This window comes from Sinohyriopsis cumingii, chromosome 15, assembly GCF_028554795.1.
Source record: "Sinohyriopsis cumingii isolate HCF-2022 chromosome 15, ASM2855479v2, whole genome shotgun sequence".
NCBI lineage: Eukaryota > Metazoa > Mollusca > Bivalvia > Unionida > Unionidae > Sinohyriopsis > Sinohyriopsis cumingii.
In genome coordinates this window covers 68,293,619-68,315,572 of record NC_142975.1, presented here as the reverse complement: position 1 = coordinate 68,315,572, position 21,954 = coordinate 68,293,619, and the positions used below count along the sequence as shown (strand labels likewise).

The following is a 21,954-nucleotide window of genomic DNA, read 5'->3' as shown; positions in this document are numbered from 1 at the left end:
ACTGAAAACTGGAGCCAACAAAATCGCAAACAAGATGGAAATAGTCAACCGATATCTTGAAGACGACATTCACACATGATACAGCGTTGGGTGGAAAATAATCAAGATTGAATTATATCCAAGTCTACTGTAGGAGTTTGTCGCAAAAAAAATTTGTCATTTGAAAACACATTCACTTGAGTGCAAGTGACATTCTTTTCACCAACTCGGGTCACAAAATTATCCTTACTTCTTTACCCGCAGACACCAGAGCTCTTTTGTATTAATTGTAACCAGATATGCCAAGCACATAGAAGCCCTAGTGATGAATAAACACGACTGGCAGCAAGCAGTTAACTCCTTCTTTGAACCTACCAACAGGACATCAAAGACAAAAGTTTTTTTTTTTATTACAAAGCAAGCCGATCTCAGAAGCCGACTTTGGTTACTTTTTTTTTTGTTGTAAAGGATATCAATACAAAGGTTATTTTATTGCAAAGCAAGCCAACATTGGAAGCTGACTATGGTTTCTGTGAAGTGAGCTGATTTTTTTTTTTTAATATACAAAGCTGGCCGAGATATGGAAGTAAGCTGTGTTCCTTTTCACCTGTATTCACGCGAATTTCGAAAATAAATTGAAACAATGGAACAAATTTTAAAGTGACACAATATAGTGCTTTGTGCACAGATGTCTATGACCCAGCAATATTTGGAGAAAATAAAATCATATGATGAATGCGTGAAGGCCAGAAGAGAAGCAAACGATTTCGCAAACGAGAGGGAAATTCACGCATGGCATGGTGTTAGGTGCAAAATAGCCAAGATTAATTTATATCCAGGTCTACTGTATGACAGTATCTCGCAAATAAAAATGATTATTTGAAAACAAATTCACTTGACTGCAAGTGACAATCTTTTCGCCGGCTCGGGTTACAAAAGTATCATTACTATTTACCCGCAGACATCAGTGCAGCTTTGTATTAATTATTATTACAGATGCCAAACACATAGAAGCCCTGGTGGTAAATAAACACAACTGGCAGCCAGCAGTAAACTTTTTTGAACTTACCGAAAGGACATCAAAGACAAAGGTTATTTTTATTACACAGCAAGCCGATGTCGGAAGCCGACTTTGGACTCAGAAGCCGAATTTCTTTTTTAAAGGATATCAATACAAAGGTTATTTTGTTGCAAAGCAAGCTGACCTCAGAAGCCAACTATGGATTCTTTTAAGTGTGCCGATTTTTTAGTTTTTTAGTTTTGAATATACAAAGATGGCCGAGATATGGAAGCCAACTTTGGTTCCTTTTCACCACTATTCACGAAAATTTTTGAAAATAAAGTGAAACAATGGAACAGTTTTTAAAGTTACACAATATAGTGCTTCGTGCGCGAACATCAATGACCCAGCATCATCCAGAAGATTTGGAGAAAATAAAATCACGTGATGAATTCGTGAAGGCCAGAAGAGAAACATCATTTCGCTGACAAAATGATCATTAACATGGATGAAACTCTATTGTACTTTGATCGCATTCCTGGATGGACTGACAATACGATGGGCATCAGAGGTCTGAGAATTAGCAAGACTAGTGCAGATTTGAAAAAATCTGACTTTTGTCCTTGCAGTTTCTGCTTCAGGTGGTGTGTTGCCTCTAACAATTTTTCACGGTATGAGAAAGCTATACAAAAAAATATTAATGTACCAAAAGAATAGATCGTACATGTGCAGGAGAAGGGTTGTGTTGATGAGATGCTGCTGCAGTGGATTAAAGAGTTTTATCTCAAGTACAGTTTTATATCTTTTAAAATAACATTTCAGCTGGAGTGCAATTTCCGACATGTAATTTTCGAATGATTTAAAAGGTGTCTCACAACTTACGACTCGAAAATAACAATGTGTTCCAGAACATAGAGTGCACAAAAAAATTATTTTTAAAATTAATTTATGGTGTCCCAACAAATACGGTGTCCCAACTTATACGGTAAATTGGGTAAGTTTGTCCTACATGAAGAAGGAGTGGATTGTATACACTCATAAGAAATACAAGTCTTTCTAGCAGCAGACAAAATAAAAGATCAAAATTCTGTTGTTTTTTAGCTTGAAATAATGCGGATCCCTATTTGTAAATGTGTGCCTTAGAAACTGTGACATAAATGCAGAAGAGTCACAAATACAAATTTAAAATTCCACAATAGTTTACAGGTGGGAAAATTACAATCATCACCACAATACATTCCTTAAAACGTAATAGGTAACCATTGTAAACAATTTCATACAGTAAAATGAATAAAGGTTATCAGTTTATGGTTCGTTATTAGGCTTAGAGAATAATGAGCTTGAAAAGCTGTTCAAATATAAAAGCATTTGCAGAACTTTAAAACAAAAAACTCAAGTGAAAAGCATGATGTGAAGTTGAAATACTCGCTGACACTTTATCCCTATATATGGAGAAATTAGATCAACAATCAACTACCAACACCATCATCACAACTAACATCTTCATCATAATGCAGCATTTCCCTTAGGATCTGGTTCATCCATTGATTTTGGGTTTTCTGATAAATGGTAATAATTAAAGTTGAATTTCGGACACAAACTACAAAACATGTAAACAAGATCTGGCCTAAATATTTAAGATTTCCTACTTGCATTGCAAAAAAATCTCTACTCACAAAATTCAACTTTTACTTGCAATTGTTTGAACTTGCTTACTAATAGTATATCACCTTCCAGGAAAAGAACTATTTTTCTCATCAATTTCACCTATCAGGTTTTATCAATAGGATGTCTACCTCCTCAGGAGAAGCTAGGTCTGTTTTTGACATGTATGATATCACTTTAAAATAGCAAAATGATCATATATACTTCATTTTCTTTACTGAAACTAATCAGAACTCCATATTAATTTTTTAAATTAAGAAACAATATTTAAGTATAAATTTGGATTTTTTAAACTTTAAATTCTTACTGAGCAAGTTCAGATGACATTGCTGCCTGTCACACTGGTATGCTAATAATTCTCTGCTTTGATACTGGAAATGCAATCAAACTGATAAAGTTATTTAATGAAATATGAATTGAATAAAACTTGATTGGGCTACATCAAAGTTTTAAATTGCATACCATGTGCCCCCTTACCTCAATAAAATGTTGGAAACAGCCAAGTGAGTGGGGGATGGGGTGGGTTCAGTTTTCATTATGGAAAATTTACTGGAAATGATCATATTGATAAAAAATAAACCATTATACTAACACCTACATGTATTATGAAAACATTGTTTGCATAAATAATATTATTTGTTAATAATCCTAACTACTTCTACGCTATATTACAGAAAAAGAAATGATAATCTGACTTATTTTCATCACGCTCATAGCATAAACTTAACTGCAGAAAGCTGTCTTTTGCCTGAAAATACTGAAATGAAGAAAAAATCTTTAAATGTGCATCTGAACATTAGGATCAACAGTATTTCTGCAGCATAAACAAAAACAAAATACTTTCAGAGAATGTCCACATCAAATGCACAGAACTAGTCATTGGAGCATTATCAATCCTCATGAGTAATATTTTAGACTCTATGAAGCATTGTTGTATGCACAGATCCAAAGTAGCACTGTTCTAAACTTCAGTGAACATATACATGTTGCATGCATTATCTTCAACTGCCATCATGAAACTGCAAAAATGATCAAAGCAAAAATTTTAATAGAAAGACTTTGTATGGTGCATAACCTTTGATTGCTACTGTTAGAAAACTACTTTATATTTATGTACTTTTAATAATAGTCTACTTGAACTGGGCTGCATCTAGAATTTTAGTATATTTGGCTACTTTCACCCCTTAAAGTTGAAAGAAATGAGGGGCCCATTTGTTCGAAGCTGAGGCTTCTCAACAAGCATAAAGAGGTAACTAAAACTGAAAGCACAACAAGAATGTTGGTTATAATGTTTTCCTTTAACTGGTGTTAAAATATGAAGAAAAAATTCATATCTTTTTTTTTTAAAGCTCATTTTTGAAATTATTTTTTTAAAACTTGCCAGAAAAAAATTACCAATCAATTCCACCAGTCAATAACATATATGTTTATAAGTTCTGAAACAGCACTGGATGTTTGAAATTTGCTAACAATCGAAAGTACAACTGAAATGAAGAAACTCCAACAATACATCTAGTACAGACTTATTTGAAAATATAACATGGAACTGAGTCAACATATAGCTGAACATCGTGTATGATGCAGAAGCATTATTTATATTTGTGTCTATGCTGATCATTTAAATCCAATAGGTTAAAGAAATGGCATCAATTAAGATCTACTGGTGCATTACATATAGGTAGTCCAACAATATAAGATATCTTTGGGGGGGGGGGGCAAATCTTACTGCCATACTGCCATATCAATCAATGCTGTGGTACTGTTTTTGGCACACTGACAGGAACAATGGAGGACATATTTTCAAGAATATCCTGCATAGTTTACAGCCCATATTGACATTGTTGCTGAGTTCAGAATCATTTGGCTTTATTCATACTACATTCATATATTCACTCTGATGCCTTTTTCCTTATCAAGAAATTCCACACACAAATCTAGTGGCCACACTTTTCAAACTCTGGACTGCAACTTCAGTTCTTTGAAGAGTAATGGTACCCAAGGAATTCCAAAGTTGGGTGAACCTGGGGTACAAGTTCTTTAATGAAATGAATATGACTAATCATATTGAGCTTAATGTTTATTAGACATAATAATTTTATTAAAGTAATTTATCTCGCAGTTTAAGCTAATTCTGCTAACATCACTCTTCAACCAACTGAAATGACAGTCCTATAAAAAAAAAACCACTGTACAGGAGCAAAATGGTTAATTTCTACATTAGTTGGAAATAACAGAATTATGATCCATTAACATTTGCATCCAATCCTTATTATTATACATGAACCAATTAAAATGTTTTGCCCCAAAAGAACCTCCTGTCCTTCTCTCCTTTCTCAAAAAATGTAAACTTACTGATACTGACGATGTACAGAATTGGTACCTATTATTTATAGAATTGGTCCTTGAAAAGTAGATTCATGATATATTTTAAGATGACATAAGTGCAAAAGGATGTGGGGGCTTAAAATCTCAAATTGTATTGAATAAAATAAACTTGCATTCTGCCTGTATGTGCTAAATTCACGCCCTGCTACAAAACTGGTTTAAAAGCTCCAAAAGACAGTTTCCCCCAAATCAATCAAAACAGAACTAATACTGAGTTTCAACAATACATATTTGTAATGAGTATAACTAAAAACATACTGGTCACTTAGTTTTAAATACGGTGCTTGACTGTTAAGAGAATAAGAAAACACAAATATGCAGTATCTTGCAGAAAAAAGTCCCTTGCATCTAATTCATCCTTCATGAAGCTTTTTCCATAACATAATGTCAATTCAGTGATTTCTATACGGTACCAATTTTCCTGGATTTTCTGCTTGCTAAAAATCACAAATTGTAGAGAGATAATGCAGCTTATCCCAAGTGTACAAATTTTATTACTGATTAAAATATAATTTTTCATAAAATCCAAGAAAACTGATGCATATATAAGTAAGTGAAATTACAGGAATCTGATGTAAATGATTATATTTACCCACAGATTCTTGTGAATTTTCTCCAAAAGAATAGGATCCCCACTTCCCTCTAAATCTCCCTGCAAATCCAAACTGTCTTATTCTGTCCTGGAAAATAAAATGAATGTTTTTATTTTATCTCTACTAGAACAAATATCAAATGGTTGCTTATTAGATCTTAAATACATTTCAAACTTTGTCTCATAATGGCTTTTTTACCTGGCTGCTCTAGATATCACACCACTGTAAAGGGTTCCAGTCCAGACAAATATTGGAAGAGCGCATCTTAAGATAAAAAATAGTTCCTGCCAAGTTTGACTGAAAATAGCTCTGACAGCTTTTCTGATGCAGAAAACAGTAGCTTTTTCTTCACTGGCTGCTATTTGATTCAAGCTACACATGCCATTGGAACCATCCTGAACGAATTTCTGGCAGAAAATATTCTATCAAACTTTTCTACCAAGTCTGATTAAAAACTGGCTCAACCATTCCAAAGAAGATGCCGACAATGGGGTTTGCTACCTAGTTGCTATAGAAGCCACAACATTCCAATGGAACTACTTTGGAAATAAATCTGGTAGGGCATGTTATATGTAATTGATCCAATCAAGTTCAATCAAACTGGCTCACCCATTGTAAAAAAGCACAAAATGGTTTTTCCACATGGTTATTATAAAAACCACATTGTTACTCTGGATGTCACCCTGCACAAAAGTCTGACATGGCATAACCTAAGAAACTGTTTTGCCAAGTCTGATCAAGAAATTCTGGTGAAGTTAAAAATATGTTTTCCATATATGATTGTTAATGGATTCATACCTTTACTAGGGAAGTATTGCCAAAGCCAATTCTAATTGAGCATGTCCCATAGACCAGGTTTTGATCAAAATTAGCTAAACTGTTCCAGGACTGCTTCATAATAGGTTTTCCACCTGGATGGAAAGGAAACCACACCACTGATTGGGCAGTCACCCTAGAAACGATCTTGATACGCACGTATCCAAAGAAATTTTCTTACCACAAAATGGCTCAGTCATTATGGGAAGTGAAAAATAGGTACATGTATTCCACATGGTTGCTATTGAAACTACATCACTGCCTGAGAAGCCATCCCAAATATAATTCTGCCTTACTACTTTGATCAAAATTGCTTCAACCATTCTAGAAAAGTCCAAAATAAAATAGACTTTCCACATTACCGCTGAGAGATCAACCCTGAATATAATTTTGAAACATTCCTATCGGGTTTGATCAAAATTGGCTCTGCTGATCTGAGGAGTTGATTTCCAATAGGGATGTTATGGAGGCCACACCCCTTCCAAGCAGAGAAACCCATTAACACAATTTTTATAAAGTATGCCCATAGAAACATTCCTAACTAATATGATCAAAATTGGTTGTCATCAAAGAGAAGTCTAAAATAGGTCATCCGTCCAGATCCCAAGGAAGCCACATCAATGCAAGTCATGCCACCCTGAACATAATTTTTATAAAGCATATTCCAGGAAACATTCTTACAAATTTTTATTTAAAATGGATGAGCCATTTCTGAGAACAAGTTGAAAATATGGTTTTCATGTGGTTGCTAAGGATACCACACTAATGCTAAAAGAGTCACCCGAGGCATAATTTGAATAATGCATGCCTTAAGAAACATTTTTACCATATTTCATAAAACTGACTCAGCAGTTTCAGAGAAGGAAAAGATATTTTCAACTCTGGTTGCTATGGGAACCACATAATTATTATGGGAACCAACCCAATTGCAGTGCTGGTACATATCATGTCATGAAGAACATTTCTACAAAGTATTACAGAAATTAGCTCGGTTGTTATAATAATTTTAAAAAAAACAGTGCTAACAGACATCATGAAAGTCTTAGCATTTTGGACAGGTGAGCTTCAGGATTGATTTAGGAATCTATCAGATTTCTGGTCCATCTTTTAAAACTCTGTCCATGGATTTATTTAGTGAAATGCTGCATTTAGAAAACAAAGGGATCGCCACATGAGAGTTTCATCAGAGTTATTAAAATAATTAATACCATATTTTGTTTGTTATTGGACAGTAAAAAATGTCAGGGTGAAAATCTACATGAAAGATCCAAGTCCAAGCAACTAAATTCACGTACAATATTAGGCTACCTGTTAAGATACACAACAATCACAAAACATGTGCATATTGATAAAAGAAAACATAGCTCATGACACTACTTGCTGGGTTTCATCTAATTTATCACTCCAGTATTATCTCCAGACTGCACCATGCACCTTTTTATGGAAAATAATATCTGAAGAAGGTGCTCATGAACATCAGCAATGCATCATAAACGGTACATAAAAATATCCATCTATATTATTTGCAAGTTTGTGCTCTGTGTCTCAACTGTTAGACAAGTCTACTAAGAAATCAAAAGGCTTGATTTTATCATCCTGTCTATGCAGCAAACTTTTCATTGATCAAGATTAATATGCACTTAGAACTACTACATGAGCAAATCATAAGAATTACAACCTTTTCAAGCTGAATATTTCTGTCACTAAACTTGATAAAGATAAGTCTGATACAAATGCAAGCAGTATGTAATTCTAAAAGCCATAGAAATGGCTGAATTGAATTAATGACAATTACATTTGGAGCACTGGCTCAACAGCTGATATCAGTACTAGTTTGGCCAATCAAAGTAAAAAATGCACAAGAAAATGAAATAATCACAATGCTAATGATACCAAATAAAAAGGCTGACTTCAGACTAAAATGTAAAACTAGTTGTATTCATGAAATCATGTTATATAGAGTTACTACCTGACAAAATGGGAATAGCTCCAACAAAAATTGCAAGAGTAAAGTGGGTTTTTTTTGGTGAATTTTCAGGTTTTAAGGTAATGTCCATATTTATGAAGTTTAATGACAATCAATCAAAATAAGGTAACTAGTGAAATAATTTCATCTAACTTGGCAAACATTAATGCAACCAATCACAAAAATGATGATGGAATAAGCAAGTTATAAATTGATATGTAATTGCTGAAATAAGAGGCAGGGCCTCCTGAAACTGAAAAAGGCCCCATACATTCTGCCTTGGGGGTGGGGGGTGGCCAAAGGCTCCTAGAAAGCTGGAGAAAACGCTGCAGTCCAAAAGAAAATGCAAGCACCTCTCCCCCAATAACGTGCACAATGACATCCAAAAGCATACGTCACACTATAAGACCTCCCAAAAAATTGGCTAGACATTGAGAAAGCCACAGGGGATCGGTGTGGAAACTGGGCTGTTTAATGATTGAATTCTTGTTTAATAATCATGTCAAGAATAACTGTCAATAAAGTGCTTTTTCTAATTAAGTTGTTCGCTATTCTGTACTAATTACATTTATTTTCAAAATGATCAATATCTGAAGGCTCGTTATCAATATTCCATCTGGTTTCAACAACCGTGTGTGCAAAAACGTGTACTATCTCACTGTGTTTTGTTTTGTTTTGTTGTCTGGTTCCCGGAGTGGTAGGTAATAGTGTAGTATTATGCAGGGAATCTAACAAATAAGGAACCAGATTAACTGTCGATAATCTACTGGTCCTTTTTATATAAAAAAAAACTAGCAACATTTATTTCGTCAATCAATCGACTACGTCAAAAAACTCAATTTTTGTATTGTTTAATTAGTAAAATATTGATCCCGTGATTTCATTGCAAGTAATAGTGAAACTTCTTATCGCCCCTGAGGATATCTCTAAGTGCCAATTCAGGAATTCTTCAAAACCTGTTTCCCCCATAATGGTCTATATCTGTGAAACAAAGCTCTATTTTATCAAGTATTCTTTTCGCTTGGTTGCCTTGCTGTCTTTGATCACAGTTATGATTGAGTAGGTTAATTTGAGGTAGTTTAATTATATTACGCACACAATAAAGTTTATGACAGTGTTCAATTGATCAAACGAAATGAATTCACCCGACATACGACCAGGGTCTCTAAATCTTTAGGCATGTAGGATTTACACAAATTTTAACGTTCCTTTTACTCCACCACCTTTATTCGATTCATAAGACGTAATTAATGTGATAATATAAACAAAACCAGCTTTTAATTCAATGCAATAAGACAACAAATACTTCTGCTAGTTCAGGTATCAAAACGCGGCACTTAATTAGGTTCTCAGAGAAACGTTTGCAGATATAGATGTTATGGTAGATTGATACATTTTACATTGAAGTACAAAGGGACACATTGCATTTATGATGATTACAATTAAAAGGAACTAAAATATAGAATTAAAACATAAATTTCACTGGATAACAAATTATTTAATTGGTATTTATTTATTCAAGTAATGCCTCTACTAGGCGTGATATTTTCATTGATTGAAATTTCCTTATCTCATTAATTATGATTGTCATTTTTGAGGAAAATGTAACAAATTAAGTCACTTTTTAAGAGTTGATAATTTCATAATGTTTATTAAAATTTTCAGGTTCTATCTACCATTTTTGAAGATAAAACAAGTGATACATCAAAGTTCCAGTTACCAATTTTGATCACTATTTTCCTAAAGTTCAACAAACAGGGATCAATATTTTTAATTTGTTTTTAACAAATGGGATCCATGCCTGACACTGCAATATAAGCAGGTGCGCGAGTTATCATGGTGTGATTTATTGAGCAAGTGGTGTATTTGAAAACAACTTCACACATGAAACAAAACATTTGACATGTTTTAGTCTCTTTACATTATCTACTGCCCATGAAATCTGCATAAATATACCCCAGACTGGTTGAGTTTACTTTTTACACAATACAAATTTATGTGTGCCAGTAGTCAGAGCATCTAAGGGTTTCTGTATGGGAATTTTTGTTCAAAATCTGTCACTATAACAAATATTTTACCTTACTCAAAAATAAAAGTATACTTTGAATTGAATATATCAATATATTAAATTAAATTGCAATGTCCAATTTTTTTGATACAGCCATCACAAGAAGCTGTCCATTTGTAAATATTGCCACTAGGAAATGGTCATATAACTGTTTGCCAAAAGGTCAATTATTTCTCAATTTTGACACAGGAATAAATATTGGAAAGTATTGTTGCTATCACATCATAAATTTCCTGACAAAGCAATCAACTGATGCAACCTTTAAGTCTAACTCTGATGCTTTAATGGCATTTTCCTTTGCAGCAGCTATATCCTTCTCGTACAGTGTTTTCTGTGCTACCTGCAAAAAATAATATATACAAATATACTAAATTTAGGAAATAATAAAAATGAAAGGCACTTTCTTTTAAAATTAGTAATTATCTTTATTCCTCTCTATATAATATGCTATCAAATGAACAAGTTAAAAAATATCTGATGATGTCTCTGGGCACAATTTTTACTTTTTACTTCTTTCACTGTTTCACAAGTAGAGAAAAAAAATTGTGTTGCAAAATCCTATTTTGGCTGTGTTGCAAAGTCCCATTTTTGCTGTCATTTATTTGTGTTGTAATTACCATTAATGCAATCAAGGAGCCTGGGAACAAGAGGGAAAAGTACTTTTCTATCAATTTCAACTGTACTTTTTATAACAAGAGTCCAAAATGAGCCTGATACCATTCACCAGGCTTACATAACAGTTACCATTTCAAGTGGGTATGGGTAATGTTCCATCCAGGAATTTACAAGCATGAGGTAACTTTCTTTCAGAACAATCACCCACCCCAAAATGGGAGTTTTACTCACCAAGTTACTATTTAATTTTTCTTAACTTATCATTTACTGGTGCCAATCTTATCGGAAGGACACCTATATCCTCCCCAAAGTCAGTACTCCAATGGAAAAAATATAAATTACGCCCTTTATTAAATGAGCTATAACACTTAATAATTGCTAAGAACAGCAACTACGGGCATGTATTGGTCATGTAGTAGCAATTTCAGTACCCTCTAGCACAATTACATAAGCAAGTGCGTTGGCTAATTTCTGAGAATCCCAGTTTTAATAATAAACTGTGCTGATTGGTACTGGGTTCTGGAATGGTGACTGGGATATGCTTTGAAGTAAAATATAAATGCAATAGAATTTACAACATTTTTTAAATAATTATCACACACTATTATATAAAATATGTAGGAGTTTTATTTCTTTCATGTGACTATTCCCACTTTAAACTTGTATTATTGCAGGAGTTGGTTGCAGAATGGAGTGAATCTGGCAACAGCACAACCAGAATGGAACAGTTACAAGAATACAACTTCTGACAGCATTAAAATTTTATCCTGATAAGCATTCTTTCAAAAGATAAAAGCATAATTAAATAGGAGTTGTCTCTTCCAAGATCAAATGCAAGATCACCTCATTAAGATGTATGGCTCTTGCTCATTATCAAACTAATCCAAGATCTTCAAGATATAAGTATATTCTAAGTCTCATAAAATCTGATAAAAATCATGGTTTAAGACAGTGGTAACAAGTTTGCCATTCTGATGATTGATTACTTTATTTCAGTATGTATGGATCTTGCTCATTATTTTTTAACTCAGCCTAGAGCTTAATGGCATAAACATATACTCCATGTTTGATCAAAACTGAATAAAAAGTATGGCTTTAAGCAGCAGCAAACTCAGCCAATCAGATACAAGATTACATTAATAATATCTATGGACTTCGCTCATTATCAAACCCCTTGGAGATTGTGCAATATGGGTCAATATTTCAATTCTGATCAAAACTGGATTAAAAAATATGGTCTTCAGAGTGGTAACAAGTACAGCCAATTAGATGCAGAATGACCTCATTACTACATGCATCTCACTCATTATCAAACTTGTCGAAGATACTGATGATTTAAGACCATATTCCAAGTTTTTCAAGATGGGATCAAAATTACAACCTTTACAGTAGTAACAACCTCAGCTGATCCAATGCAAGATCACCTCATTAATATGCAATGATCTGATTTCTTATTGAAATTGTCTGATATCTTAATGACATTTGCAAGTAAATATTCCATGTTTAATAAAGATCCGATCAAATATATGGCCTCTAAACTGATAATGAGATCAGTTAATCAGACGCAAGATCATCTCACTCATGCTTGAATCTTGCCCATTACTAGATGCCAGGCCATACCATCCACTTGCCTGGCCTCAAGATGTTAAAATTCTGTAAAAAGCACATATCACAGAGGAAAGTCAAGGCAGCATGTGAGACAAATACCTGACTGGTTATCCTACAAAATAAATTACAGCATAGCATGTCATCAGAGGTGACATAGAAAAGATCTGAAGATAACATGAGATAAATATTTCTTCAATTCTGAAAGAAATGGTTTTGAGCACAGGTGATACCTTCTTCCCCTTTAAATGATAATGGTTGTGCCCTAGTTTATCATGTATTATCAGAAAGTGCATGTATGGCCACAGCATTTGATAAAATACTTCATGGTCAATGAATCAATGCTACAACAAGCTGTTTCAAAGTGCATAATTATGCATGTGTATTTTGATGAATTTATGTACTTCAAGGAGTTCAGTAATGATTTTCTGCATATAAGTGGCAAATGTAGCAATCACAAAAATGAGCTTGGAATCTTAACTCACATTTTCCACAGTTAACTTACATTTAGTGAGTGTATGAGCATTAATTTTGAGCCCTGATTCTATGTAAGAAGTATAAATATTAAAAAGCAAATCAGTAAATGAATTATGTTTCACATTAATGTTAGGAAAGTAAACTACATTATCACCTTAACCCAGTCCTTCCAAAGAGACAGAAGAAAGAAAGCAATTCCACAACTGTGAAAACAATAAACATAATATTTTTTTTTCAAAAATAAAAAATTAGATTGTAACATAGAAAATACATTAATACACCATAAAATACCAACTTCCTGAATGGATTGTTTCAAATCATGAAGATATTCAAGGATTTCACATGGCCTTGCGGTACAATCTTGATAGTATAAAGCAAAAGCTTAAAACTGATAAATGTCTGGTTAATATGCAGCCACTACGTGATGCTATGGAGAGGTAATGATAATTTTTTCTATTTGTCTATTTGGTATTTGGATAGAAAAGATTATTTTGTTTCGTCCTTTCGGATTCAGGTTGAGTTTATGGAGCAAAAAGAAAATTTCTAGTCTTAGGGTAAAGGACCTAGTCTTTTCAAAAATTACTCAGGAAGGGTTAATACTTAATTTGGCAATCTAAATGAGATTATGAACACCCGCACAGAAATTTCTCATGGATTCTGTATGGAATACTTCAGGAATCCGTATGGAAGAGATATGGACTGAAAAACTTATGGAATCAGACAATTTATTCCATATCAATTCCATAAGTACTTCACAGCAAGTGAAAATTCCGTATGGAATAAAGTTGCAACTTTAATCCATAAGCACTTTTTTCCATATGGAAAGCAGGCTCATGAATTATAGCATCATGGAAAATACCCTCTGAAGAGCTAATAACCTAAATTATCTGATTCAAATAGAAATATTGGTGGGAGTTAGAGTACACGTACATGTCAGTGTAGCTGATGTGGAAATACTCATATAAATTTTAAGAAACACATGCATGTCAGTTTTCTTTAATTTATTTCCATAGATGTTTAAAAACAGATGAAGACATGACCCAAAAAGTAGAGAAAATGTAAACAGGATCAGAAAATTAAAATCTGGTAGTACAAGCATAGATGAATCTTTGGACTTAGAAAATTTTGTGCAAGGTGGATTTGGGGCTTGATCTGATGTTTACTCTGAAAAATAATTTTTTGGGTGTCCTATTAAAATATGCTCTACAAAAAACATACCCTAGTAAAAATGTGACTGAAATTTCAGCAAAATCACAGAGAACATTTTTTTGACATTCACTTAAATGTCCTTTTTCACTACAATTATGGTATTTTAGATTTTACCAAAATTTCTGAAAATATTATTGAAAGTTTTCCATTGAAATTTCATTGACTCTGCCAACATTTCTGAAAATATCAGTGGGAATTTGTGACTGAAATTTCACTAAGAGTTTGTCAAAAATTCTGAAATATAGTGATATTTTTTTATTGTAACATCAGTGACATTTCAATAAAAAATGTCAGTAAGACATAATATTTATTTTTTGTTTCTTGTACAATTTGAATGATTTTCAGCAACATTTATATTCCCTGTTTCTGATAGCTGTAATTTTATTGTTTATTTTGGGCACAATAACTTCTTTCCACATCTTTCTTTGTTATATTTCTTTTTCAAGTTTTGTTGTTGTCGTTGTATTTTCATTTAACTTAAACTGGATTTAACTGACCTCAAACAAGTTTTATTGTTTTCCATTTTAAATCAGAATTTCGTTTTCCTTCTGACCTGAATCTGATTTTCCTCGATACAGACCCTTTTTTAAAATATCGTCTCCAAAACCTGTTTTATAATAATTCTCTATCTGGTCCCATTCTGCAACAAGCTTTCTAGTAAGCATTTGTTCTGTTTATTATTTAATAGATGATCACTGTAAAGAGCTTTTTGATTGGTCAAAATTTTGTATTTGCCCAAAGAATCATTGCGTAATGGAAACTGATGGGAATGAACATGCTTACTAAACATGACGATTCAAATTTTCGAGCGGGATACAAGATTCAATAACCATTTGAAAAATGTGCGGCAATGAGAACAGCTTGAAAGTAAAGTCGAATGGAACATAATTGGTCAATCTGTATGAAACCTGAACGCCAGGACAAACATTCTGCTTTTTGTGCCACAAAGAGCTTTACAGTAGCCGCTAACGTGCAAAATAGGACAAGGAATTGAACCAGGATGATTTCGAAGCTATATAACTCAAATCTGATTAACTTCCAGAATGAATTTAAGGAGGGACAACGTATAGATCACTGGTGGGAATTGTTGCCAAATACCCATGTCTATCAAAGACAGTCGTATCTTTGCGGAATGTTCTTGGCCCACACATATAATCATCTTTGAAAATCGTGAGGCATTATTGTGTATACAGTAAAACCTGTCATGAGCGACCTCTGCTATGAGCGACCACCTGTCATTTCCAACCACAATCGTAATGCACGGATCGATTTTACTATAGAAACACTCTGTTATGAACGACCACCTGCTGAACATGACCAGCGATTGCGATTTCTTGGCAAAATATGCATTTTAACACTGCTATGAACGACCGCATTGCCAAAAAAACAAAACAGATTGACATCACTGACCTTAACTTAATCCTTTGTAAACACTAGAGCTCGGGATAAATGTAGTATGCAAACACAGTGCACATTAAATAACACTATAGTTGAACAACCACATATCGAGATAAACACCTCTAACGATCATTTAATCCTTTGTAACAAAGATTGCATAAATAGTAAAGATTGCTCTAATAAAGTATTTAAAAAGAACTTGTCTTGCTACAGTATCAGTTTTGTGAAATTTACAACTCCAGAGTACGGTGTCATTTGTAAACTGCAGTAAACCAGACTAAAGTACATGTCACTAACCGCCATTGTAGTGCCGAAGTCATGTGCATAGCCAGTAAGAGAAACATCAAAGGAAGTAATGATGGATATTAGAGGTTTGTATTTTTTCTTTATCTTTATGAAAACTCACAAAACACTGGTAGTCCTTATGTCCCAGTGAGAAATCATTTGAAAGGGCTTCAATGTAGGTTTGAGTACATCATTTGTCTTTCCAGTTAATCCATAATGCCTGGAGGGTGAATGAGCCCATTGTCTTTAATACTAGTAAGTGAGAATCATTTCCAGATTTTTTTAAAATTATTTTTTATTTCTTTTGTTAGTGTTTCACCAAGCCACCATCTGTTTACCTGGGTGCAGATGGTCACAACCTTTGTTTATCAAGCTATAACGCTGTTGATTTAAACTTCGTCTCAGAATAAATGTATTGTTTCTTTATAAGTTAATTATGTCTTTTGGCTTCATTCATTGGTACATAATATATATTTATTTCACAATTTCCCCAAAACCTAATCAAAACCGATAGTCTTTATAATGTCAACACTATAAACAATGGCAGAACCTCCACTGAAAAAAAGAAAAATTTTAACACTGGAAGAAAGGATTAATGTCATTGAAAGAAATGAAAAAGGGGAGACTGCTGGCAAAATAGCAGTCAGCTTAAGCATCGGTAAAACGCAAGTTCAAAATGTAATCAAAGACAAGGAGTCCATTAGAAACAAATGGCAGAAAGGTGCACAAGCACAGAGGAAATATGCCACGGCATGACGGACAGTTTATGGAGATCTGAACGAGCGAGTATGGGAGTGGTTTTGTGTTGCAAGGAGTAAAAACATACCAGTAAGTGGAAAGTTGATTCAGGAAAAGGCAATAATTGTCTCAGCAGAACTAAATTATGATGACTTTGCTGCATCAAACGGATGGCTGGAGAGCTTCAAAAATAGATACAATATCACAGCAAGTGTGCTCAGTGGAGAATCAGCTGATGTGAATTTACAGTTAGTTGACTGGAAAAAAAGACTACCGGCCATCACAGAAGGGTATAACCTATGTGATATTTTTAATGCTGATGAAACAGGACTCTTTTACAGAGGACTTCCTGACAGGTCCCTAGTGGTGAAAGATGATGTTCGCAAAGGAGGGAAAAAAGCAAAGGAGAGGTTGACATTATTGTTAGCATGTAGTGCAACTGGAGAAAAACTGGACCCCTTAATTATAGACAAATCACGCAACCCAAGATGTTTTAGGTCATTTAATTTAAGATCTGTGGGTGTTGCCTATGAATCCAACAGAAAGGCTTGGATGACATCAGACATCTTTAGTAAATGGCTTGTAACTGTCAACAATAAAATGAAAAGGAAAAATCGGAACATTTTAATTATTGTAGACAACTGCAATGCACACCCAGATTGTCAGTTTAGCAATGTAAAACTGGTCTTTCTGCCCCCAAATACAACATCTAAACTACAGCCTTGTGATGCAGGGACAATTCAAACTGTCAAAATTCATTATCGGAAGAAACTGCTGCGACACATTCTTTCCAAAATGGATGAGTGCTCTACAGCAACTGAAATATCTAAGACTGTCACTGTTCTAGATGCCATTTTATGGATCAAGTCTGTGTGGGATGCTCTGTCTTCATACACCATTGAAAGGTGTTTTGCCAAGTGTGGCTTTTCTGTAAGTGTTGAAGCCATAATGCCAGACAGCGAAGAGAGTGAACAAGATGTGCATCCATCAATGGAACCTCTTCTCAATGGCATGACATTGGAAGAATATGGATCACAGTCTAGAAACTTCTAATGTATTCTCGGGGCCATAATGGGAGAAAGATATTCTTCAGAGAGGGTAAATCTGGTATTTCTCCAACTGCAGACAGTGATAGTGACAATGAGTCATCTGTTGGTGAAATTCTGCCTCAGGTTATTTCACATTCTACAGTCATAGAACATTTAAAAGAGATTAAAGAATATGCTTTACAACATGGTGATCCCAAAATTTTGCTTCTTTGCTCAGAAATGGAGATACATGTTCAGACCAAACAGCTGAGTAAAACATGTTAACAAAGAAGTATGATGGATTTCTTAAAAAACAAGTGAATAAGTGTATAGAATAAGATATATACATCATATCTAACTGTTCATTTTTTGTACATATTAATGTGATGTTAAAATATAAATTTTATTCTCGTTGTTATATAGATGTATATCTTTATTATATAAAGATATTTTGAGAGGAATGCATGCAATATTTAACAAGATTTATGAATAAGGGATATGATACATGTACAGTGAGTACGGGTATTATTTATTTTTCAACAATACTAACTACTGACCCTGAAAACCAGTCCATTTTCACACGCCTCTTATGAGAGACCACCTCTCTTGAGAGACCACTTTTGGTTAGCAGAAGGGGCAGTCTCTCATAACAGGTTTTACTGTACTATCAAAATATTCTAGGTGTGTTAGAATTCAGTGTAAAATATAAGTAATTATATCATGATAAATGTTTGTCACAGCTGCTTATGGAACAAGGACTAAGCCAAGAGACCACAACAGCATCATAGTTTGTACATTAATCAAAAATCTAGTCTGCAGTACAAGTGACATAAGGCACGTTCCTAGCATTTCTTCTTTTTATAATCAATGTCTCAAATGGATGCTTTTCTGTAATTTTGCATTTTTTTCACAGTTGAATTTTTCAATACAGATTAATATTTGATATTTTATATATGCTTATGTGTTCACAGATGCCTTTGCATATGCTCCAGGCTTGATACTTTGATCTGTAAAATCAATTATTTAATGTCAAGCCAGATTCTTCACATTATGTTGTATATATTGTACATAACAGACAGAAGGCCTCAAGCTAGATTAGTTCTGTAACTAACTGAGTTACCTTCTCTAAATAAAGTCATTATTATTATTACTATTATTATTATTAACTCCCATATCTCTTGCCTTAGATGTCATATAATTACAACATCTGTATATTTGTTTTCATGCACACTTAATATCATCTTGGTTAATAAAGTCCTGTTTAATTCATATCTATTATTAATTTGAAACCTTCTAAATGTCTGAAAAACTACTGAAACTTCAGTAAAATACTATATAATGATCAAAATTTTAGAGAAGTCTCACAAAAAGTTTAGTCAAATTTTTTGTGAAACCTCACAAATATTTCAGTGAAATTTTAGTGAGATCTCACCACATTTTCAATGAAAGTTTTGGTCTAAATATTTATGAAATCTCACCAAACTTTTCAGTAAAATGAAAAAGACTTAATCGATGCCATCATAGATTAGGTTTTGTATGCAATGACAGAAAATGAGGACAAGAAAAACCTAAGTCATATTTGATAATGTCTGTCAAAATAATCCATTTTAAAAATTAATGTGAATATTTATCATTGATTCCAAATAATGTCTAAGAATCATTAGGCAGTTTAATAGACAATCGCAATGTACAATCTGTGAATATTTATCAATGGTTCCAAATAATGTCTAAGAATCATTAGGCAGTTTAATAGAAATATGAAGCAGATTTGTTATGGTTTAGGCAGAAAGTGCTTAAAAAACCCATCTGAAATCCGCTTTAAGTACACTTGGAAAATTTCGTACAGGATGGACTATTACCAAATTCCATATGGACATATCACAAATTCCATATGGATTATTGCCAAACTCCATATGGAATTTTAATTTTATTATATATGGACAACCTACAGATCTCACGGACTAATTTGCATATTTCTTGGGATTTTCCATACGGAGTATGTACGGAATCCATAACATTTCCATATGGATACACTGAAACCCATAAGAGTGGTTCAGCTTCAGAATAAAAATGTCCATATGGATATTTATGTAAAAGTACATTTGGATTTCATATCCAGTCCATGTGGAAAAATTTGTACGGGCCTGAGCTATAAAAGTGCGTTCAAGCATTGATGTTCAAGATGGCCACTATCGCTTAACCGGCTTGAAGCAGCTGTTCGTTTTTTAGTGCCGTTTTCATGATATTTGTGCTTGTTGCCTGTTTTCATCTTCGTTATTGTGTTCATTATGTATTGGCTGTTAAATTCGTATGTGTTTCTTCATCTCCTTGTTTCAGAAACGAGAACAATTAGAATTTTTCTCAGCTGTCTTCCTCCACTATTTTTTAACAAACCGCCATCAAGTGATACTCGCCAGTCAACCCATTTATGCTACAATGGACCCTCATTAATTGCTTTAAATGATCACTCCTTGGCTCTCCACTCTACATTGTGCTCTAGACTGAACGAACTGGGACTACATTCATCATTACCTAAATGTAAACAGAAGTGAAAAAAGAAACGTTGTTTCAAAGCTGGCCGGCGTAGAACAGCAAGAAGAATCCCAGTTACCTCCCTTATTTCGGCTCAACAATTTTAAAAAAAATAGACCGTTAATTTAGATAACCTAATTCAAATCCCTATTAATTCATCAACCTTTGTGTCAACTATCCAAGAAATACCTCTACACATTGCATTATTCAACGCCCAGTCAGTAGGACCAATGGAAAAGCGCACAGAAATAGTTAATTTTATCAACGACCAAAATGTTGACATATATTTCATGACAAAAACATGGCTAAAAACATCAGGCGATGAACCCAAGTGTGTAGATCTAACAACCACTGGTTACTCCATCAAGTCGTTCCCCCGTAATTCTCGTGGAGGTGGAATTGCTGCCAGCTCAAAGAACTCCAGGATAAAATGTCTTAACTACACCACAACATTCAATTTCTACCACACATCGTTTGAGCTAGTCCAAACCATACTCACGCAAAGGTCAGTCCATTTTTTCTGCCTATACTGCCCTCCTCCTAGTAGAAAAAACAAGCTGGCTGACTCTCTCTTTTTGGAGCAGTTTCTGAATCTCCTGGACTATCGAAATTCGATAGGTGGCAACCTGATTATTCTTGGACATTTCAACTTTCACTTTGACTGTCCCGGAAACTCAAATACATCAAACGTCATAGATTCCATTAATGTTTTCAACCTCAAACAGTCAGTTAACCAACCCACCCATAAACATGGTCACATTTTAGACTGGATTCTTCATAGACCTGACGATAACATTATACGGTCCTCTCTGATATCCCATGACCTTGCATCAGATCACCTCTGCATTATATGCTATCTGGACGTATCAGTCCCTAACCTTCCACCTTTGTCTGCTACTAAGAGAAACCTCCGTATGATAAATAGAACCAAACTAATGCTTGACATCCAAGCTAACCTAACAACTTGCTTACCTCCTACCGCAGAACAACTCGATAACTGTCTGTGTTCATTGCTTGACAAACATGCCCCAGCTACCAACTTGCAGAGTATCAATTCAAAAGTGTTCTCCAGGGTATAGTAGTGTTAGGGACCAGCTTCGCACAGCTAAAAGAGACCACCATAAAGCTGAGAGGCTCTGGCTTTCCACCAGACTCACTATTCATAAGCAAATCTATGAAGTTGCTAAGAAGAATGTCACAAATATAGTCCATGCAGCGAAATCAGCCCACTACACTACTAAGATTATGGAAAGTTTCAGCTGCAAAGAGCTCTTCGAGATTACTAACAAGCTAATGTCAAGGAACAAATGTACACCACTTCCAACTACCTTCTCTCCAGTCGTCCTTCCAGACATGTTTGCAAATTTCTTCCGTGACAAAGTACAAACCATTAGAGATAAGCCTGACACCACAATTTCAATTGACTCGTCATCACCATACAGTTGGGATACAGAATTTGAGCGGCAACCATTAGCAGCATTTGAACCTGTCACTATGGATTTTGTATGTACAATCCTGATGAAGAGTGCACCAATGTCATGTGAACTTGATCCAATTCCAACATCACTGCTGCTTGAGTGCTTAGATCCAGTATT

At 34.2% G+C, this 21,954-nt stretch overlaps 1 protein-coding gene across 3 annotated transcripts in view; it reads right to left on the bottom strand.

Moving 5' to 3' along the window:
- LOC149782009 (uncharacterized) overlaps positions 1–21,954 on the bottom strand; it is a 158,920-nt gene that overhangs the window by 22,384 nt on the left and 114,582 nt on the right. For all 3 annotated transcript variants that reach the window (XM_089933411.1, XM_089933413.1, XM_089933412.1), the window contains exons 17-18: positions 10,732–10,812; positions 5,622–5,709 (exon numbers count right to left, since the gene is read on the bottom strand). In XM_089933411.1, coding sequence (XP_089789537.1) covers positions 5,622–5,709; positions 10,732–10,812 — 169 coding nt within the window. The remainder of the gene's footprint in view (positions 1–5,621; positions 5,710–10,731; positions 10,813–21,954) is intronic.